Source organism: Acipenser ruthenus, chromosome 27 (genome assembly GCF_902713425.1).
Source record: "Acipenser ruthenus chromosome 27, fAciRut3.2 maternal haplotype, whole genome shotgun sequence".
Lineage (NCBI taxonomy): Eukaryota > Metazoa > Chordata > Actinopteri > Acipenseriformes > Acipenseridae > Acipenser > Acipenser ruthenus.
The window spans coordinates 15108565-15114674 of NC_081215.1; the positions used below are offsets into that span (position 1 = coordinate 15108565).

At 40.1% G+C, this 6110-nt stretch overlaps 1 protein-coding gene across 1 annotated transcript; it reads right to left on the minus strand.

Moving 5' to 3' along the window:
* Window positions 1-758: 758 nt before the first annotated feature.
* LOC117432062 (four-jointed box protein 1-like) lies at window positions 759-5805 on the minus strand. Its single transcript, XM_034053490.3, has one exon. The coding sequence runs from the start codon at window positions 5457-5459 to the stop codon at window positions 4173-4175; it is 1287 nt and encodes a 428-aa protein (XP_033909381.2). The 5' UTR covers window positions 5460-5805; the 3' UTR covers window positions 759-4172.
* Window positions 5806-6110: the final 305 nt, after the last annotated feature.

Sequence of the window (6110 nt, forward strand, 5' to 3'; positions counted from 1 at the left end):
GCACTGACCCTAAGCCACCCAACACTTAATATATTATAAGTCATTAAGTCTAAATAAAAAAAAAAAAAACAGAAAAAAAACCTGATATGAACATATTTAATGTGTTTATATAGAGCCTGCTGTGGTTTAAACATTTCAAATATAATTGACAATCTGAGTGCAAACTCTATATTCTCAGGCAAAGTGTAGTTGCTGCTACACTTCCTAATGACTTCTAATAATATTAATGGTGTGTGATGCATTTTCCAAGCACATAGTTTCAAATCTTTAGAGACCCAAATTAATCACATTGTAAAACCAGTTTCTTGCCATACGTATCATATTTTCTCTATATGCGTTCTTCAGACTAGATTACTGTATTTCTCTCTTTGCATTGTCTTCCACAAGCATCTAGTTACACAAAAATGCAATTTGTTAAAATAAAATGTAACAAACAATGTGTAAGGTTACTATATAAGTATATCAGTTTTTTTCTTTCACAAAAAAATGGTGCATTATGGTTTACATACACTGATGTGTTCAAAATACAGCTGCTATATTACATAGTTGCTCTAAATGTCATGATCACAGAACTCCCATTTGTATTCTTTGCTCTAATTTGTACATTTTTGTTTGGAAGTCTGCATGCTCTCTCTCCCTCCACTTGGATCTTTTGGAACCAGTTAATCTGAAATGCAATACAGGGTGGAACTTCAATATTGGGCATCCTATAATTAAATCAAAATGATAAAGCAGGGGGAAAAAACAAAACATACAAATCAATATTACACTTTCATTTATTTTGATAGTCCAATACGTACAACCTCGTAATCACATAAAAGTATCAAATTCAACATAAAGTGCTTGATGGAGATACATCTGTTAACAAACAGAGCATACAGTACATTAATAACAGTAACATGGAATGCAGTATTTTCATTTTTAGTAACAAAAGACGAAAGAAGCTTTCTGTCCTGCAATCGCTCTTTACAGACACTGTAGCACTCATTCAGCTAACACAGCATTTAACATTGTGTTTCCGAATCACTGGGGCCTTGCCAGTAAGTGCCTGTCTGAACTTGTGCAACATTAAAACCAAGCCATCCAACCAAAATCTATACACCAGCAGAAACTGAAGATGCCTCAACACCAGATGAAGTTTGCAATGTAATCTTTAATCCCAGCATCTGTGTTTTATATACGTACAACTGATCAAGTGTACGTATATATTTAAGTGTTTAAACGCAATTATAAACTAGCGCCAACTGCTCGCAAACGCTTCTGAAACATTCATCCCAGTGTAGCAATGGGTAATGCAACACACTGCTTTTATTTAGCTCACACTAAATACACATTGACTTACAGAAGGGCCCTTGGGCTTACATGGTTTTCAAGTGTGTACAAGACTGCTTCTGGTAAAGGCTCAGCCATGTGACACTAAGCAGCTCTTCTGAACAATAGGACTGCTCGGGCATAAGGGCTCTTTATTAAGTAACTAATGCAAAAATGTGACTAATTGCCTGTCCTATTTAACTTTCAAACAGTTGCAAAATAAAACAAATCAAACTATTTTGATGGGAGTTCTGTCGGGGTTCACATCACTGGGTTTACTATGCTGAAGGAAAGGGGAAATGTGTGTCCCACTTTGAATTTCTAACAGAAATTAAATTATTCAATCATTTTCTATTATTATTATTATTATTATTATTATTATTATTATTATTATTATTATTATTATTATTATTATTTTCTTAACTGAAATGCTTTTGATGCCCTGATGCATACTGTTACCTGCATTTGGGTCTGAGTCTCTGATTGTCCTTGTGGAATACAGTAAAATTGTCCAGATCCTCAAAGACAGATCCAATTTGTATTGATTATTTTTTTTACCAACAACAATCCTTTAAGGTTCCCAAAATAAGATACAGCACGGCCACATTAGACTGACTCTTAATCCCTGACTACAAGATTTTAATTGTGCGTTAGGGGCTATTAAAACCGGATCTCTAACAAGTTGTTTCTACAGTATAACAGTGTTAATACCTTTATACATGGACAATTCTACAGCAGTAAACCATGGAAATAGTAAAGTAATGTATAGGTGGTTCAATGGGTTCATTTAAATACTGTATCTATAGTAAAGGACAGGGATATCTGGTCAAGCAAAAAATAGTTATTGCAAAGCACAATAAATGCATCATATTAAAAAAAAACAAAGCTCAATATTTCAGTGTATTGTGGTCCAGTGCCTGTATAAATATACTGCAATACAGAGTAGAGTACCAAATAAATTATTCATATGTGGCACAATTAAGAGCCCTGGATAGTGGAGTGCTGCACTGCAGTGTGGTTTGAGTAAGGAGCCACATGACCAGTATGCTGAGATACAGGAGATGTGCATCCAGCAGTGCTCAACCCAAGAGACCACTTGAAACTTTTAAAAGCTTGCGTCATAAATCATTTTTAAAAAATCACAGAAGCAGGTCCAGCTAGGGTAGTGATCCTCAAAATAATTTGGGCAAGGGCATAAATTGATCTTAATTGGCTGTTTGCGGGCACGCCAACTATTGCATAGGTTCTTATCTTAAACACTGCCTTCCCGCGACATGGATTCATAACTAAATCTACTATGGTGTTTATATATATAATTTAATTCTAATTACTGAAATGTATTATTTTTCTCAATAACAGTCAGCGAAATGTAATGCTTACACCCATGTTAACACCCCGCCTCTACTCACAAACGATTAGACAGCTGTCAGATCTTTCACTTTCCCATTGGCTACTCACTCGCCTTTAATTTTCACGCAAAATACCGTGAACGGCCTCTGGTTGCTTATGATTGGACAGCTGCATAAAACACTTGGCAGATATTTGACTCTCCTATTGGTTAAACTTACTGTCAGTACCTGCAACTGAAACAGACCCAGTTTATGTCCCACCTAGCTAACTTATGATTGGGCTACCGCAGAGAAAATGCAGATATTCAATTGGTTGATTGTATCATAGAGACCCTTCATGGAAAAAAAAGAATATGTCGAGTACGTACAAGCACAGCATAAGCGAGCAGCACTGTCAACAGACTGCTGTGACGCTTTGTTGGAAAGCGTGTTTAAAGGTTTATTTATTTTCCCACGCTACGACCCGCCAGAAATGCGTTCACGACCCACAATTTAAGAACATCTGCCACGGACACCACTTTGAGGACCACTGAGCTAGGGGTAGCCTTTATTCTACTGATGTTGAAGATGTGAAAAAAGCTAGATTCAGTATTATCAACCAATACAAATACAATTGACAATAGAAATAGCAATGGAATGTTAGCTGATAAGACGATAGATATGTATTGTGTTAACATGTTTAATAAAACTCAAGATTTTTTATTCAACTAGTGTTGTTTTCTTTAAAAAAAAAAAAGAAAAAAGAAAAATCTCTGTTACATTAAAACTGTACATTAAGCTTCTGACGCTTAGAATCATGTCTAATTTAAGGCGTTGGTAGACTACAAATTAATACTTTCTAATTGAAAGGGCTGTGAAAGCTACATATTCATACCTCCTTTACAACTTTTCATACATTCCAAATCTCTCCTCAAAATTACGGGGTGTTGATATTAAGGCTGCGTGTTAGAGCTTTTGCTGTACTATTCTAACGGCTATTTCACAGAACAAGATGTTCTCAATCTAAGAAACCGCTTTTTTCCCTATATATAATAAAGCTACTGTAGACTCCAGTCATTCTGAGGTGCTTTGTTCTAACACAATCACATTCATTGTAACACAATACGCGTCACTCCTAAGAGGACTGTGGATATAAATAAGCCGTTATTAGCATTTCTGGTCAAATACATTTCTATCGGAGCAGCGTTTTCAAATCTTTTTTTGTTTGTTTGTTTTCTTTCTAGTCGGTATATAAATTAAATCAAAGTGAATGCTATTAACACGGCTCCGTTTGCCCCCAATTTCAAACTAAATAAACCAGAGATAAACGGAGCCTTCCCGCGGTTCAGAGGTAGGTAATTGTTAAAAGGGGAACTTTAGTATAAAGACACACACACTAAATATTTGTCTGTTAACGCTGTACCTACATCAAAATGTTTTGTTTTTTTTTCATTTGCAGATTCCCCGTCTTTAAAAGACATTCATAACTGCTTAGTTCCTTATCGTGAAAACAACGTTAAGACCCTGAATATATTAAAACTGGCTATACTTTTCCTTGCAGTTCAATATATGTTTGTACAATTGATCTACACGGTTCTGTAAAATACCAGCCTGGTCCTCAGACAAGAACCCTAGTTCTGGCGCTAGCGGTTCGCTGTCCCGGTATAGAATCAGTAGTCTGGCTGCTGCATCTTGGAGCCGGTGCATATCAAAGATCCGGCTGGCAGTTATTTTCCTAAAGAGACACACCGAGCTCAGTAGCGTTTCGTGGTACTTCTGCCACATTTCGAGCACCCGGTAGCCGTGGACCAGCCCGGCCTCGTTGTCTATAAACACCAGCCCGCCGCTGGGAACCTTGTGGAGGTTGCTGGTGTCTCTCTCCATCACTCTGGAGTCCCACTGCAGACTAAACACATTGCTGACCAGCCTGTCAAAGTTGGCCGTCAGGTAGTCAAACAAGATAAGGTCGGTCCATTGAACCAGCTCCAGTACTTCCCCTGTAGTCCTGTTATCCAAGTCCTCCCGAAGCGGGTGCAGCCTCCTGCCCTCCTGTCTAAGGGGCGCTGGGGTGACTACGCCGGTTAAGTTTGACACCCATTCTGTAAGCGACACAACAGCGTTCTCAGACCACTGCGAGTCCATTACCTCCCCCCTCACTCTTGACCATTGTCCGCTGTTGGGGTTTACTTGGGAGAGGACAAGCGGCGGCAGGTTTGGGATGCCCAAGAGGATGGCTAGGTAGTAGGAGAGGGTCTCCCCCTGCACCTGGTCTGGGTTGATTCCGTATCTGACACAAGCTTTGGTGCCGTTTGAGAAACGAGCCAGTCGGTTCGAAGTCCGACCGCAGCCCTTCTCCAGGGATACAATCTGGGATGCCCGGGTTTCGCTCTTCCAGCTCTGAGCGTGGGCATTACTAAACCCTCTCGGCAACAGCGACTCCAGTCGATCGCTCCAGAACACCCCGTCTTCTACCAGCCCATGCAGTCCCGTGTGTACCTGTTGGTGGTTGCTGTTGTGGGTGTTTAAATTCGTCTGCTCGACTTTAAGATTACCGGTAGCGGACCCATAGCCTGTGTGGTTACTGATATTCTTATACGCACTGAAGCGTGCTTTGTGCACCACATGCCCCTCCAGGAGAGCTCGGAAAGTTTTTGGAGATTGTTTATCTGGCTGGCGAGTTAGAACTGCCGCCCCCGGCGTGCCCAAAGCCCGCTTGGACCTGCCGTGCCCGATTTCAACCAGTCCGGTCCAAACATATAGAAGAGACGCACAGGAGCACAGGAAAAACACGACAAGTGATCTGGCCAAGGCAATCCTCATGCTTGCTGAAGATAATCGCTTCTCCGCTTTTTTAAGCGCACTGTCGGCAAGACAGTGTCAGCAACCCAACGTGTGTCAATGAATTCAAGTTCCCGGCAACACAAATTGGATTTATACACAGAATCAGCAGTATTATCCTGCCTAACGTTACTGTCACAATTCATTCAATTCATTCAAATGAGTTTCTGTTGGAATACAATAGGGTCCAAAACCGCTTTAGCTTGGTCTTTGCTTTTCCTTTTGAAATGTTGCTTCATTCTTTGTTTTGCACGCGTATGCTTGCTTTTTCTCCCCACAGACAACTATACCCGTTTGCTCTCTCTCTGTCTCTCTCTCTCTGGTTACTTTGGGATTAGATTAGGCTCAGAGAGACGCCAGTCTCTGCAACACGTGACTGGAGCGGCATGCTGGTGGGCGGAACAGAAGGAGTGGGGCCCACAGACAAATTCTTAAAAGAGCAACAGCAAGGGCTTCGTAAATGTGACAAGCAGTGGCACAGTTAAAACATGACACAGACAAACACTCAGTCTGGTGTAACATGATCTAAAAATACACTTAATACAGGTATCACTGAACGAACTGGCCGATATAGTATTGCCAAGAGTTGCGATTAGAAATCATTAAAGCATATTCCTCTAACCTGAACACAAA

Excerpts from the sequence above, each read along its gene's own strand:
- LOC117432062 (XM_034053490.3), bottom strand. The coding sequence starts at position 5,459 with ATGAGGATTGCCTTGGCCAGATCACTTGTCGTGTTTTTCCTGTGCTCC.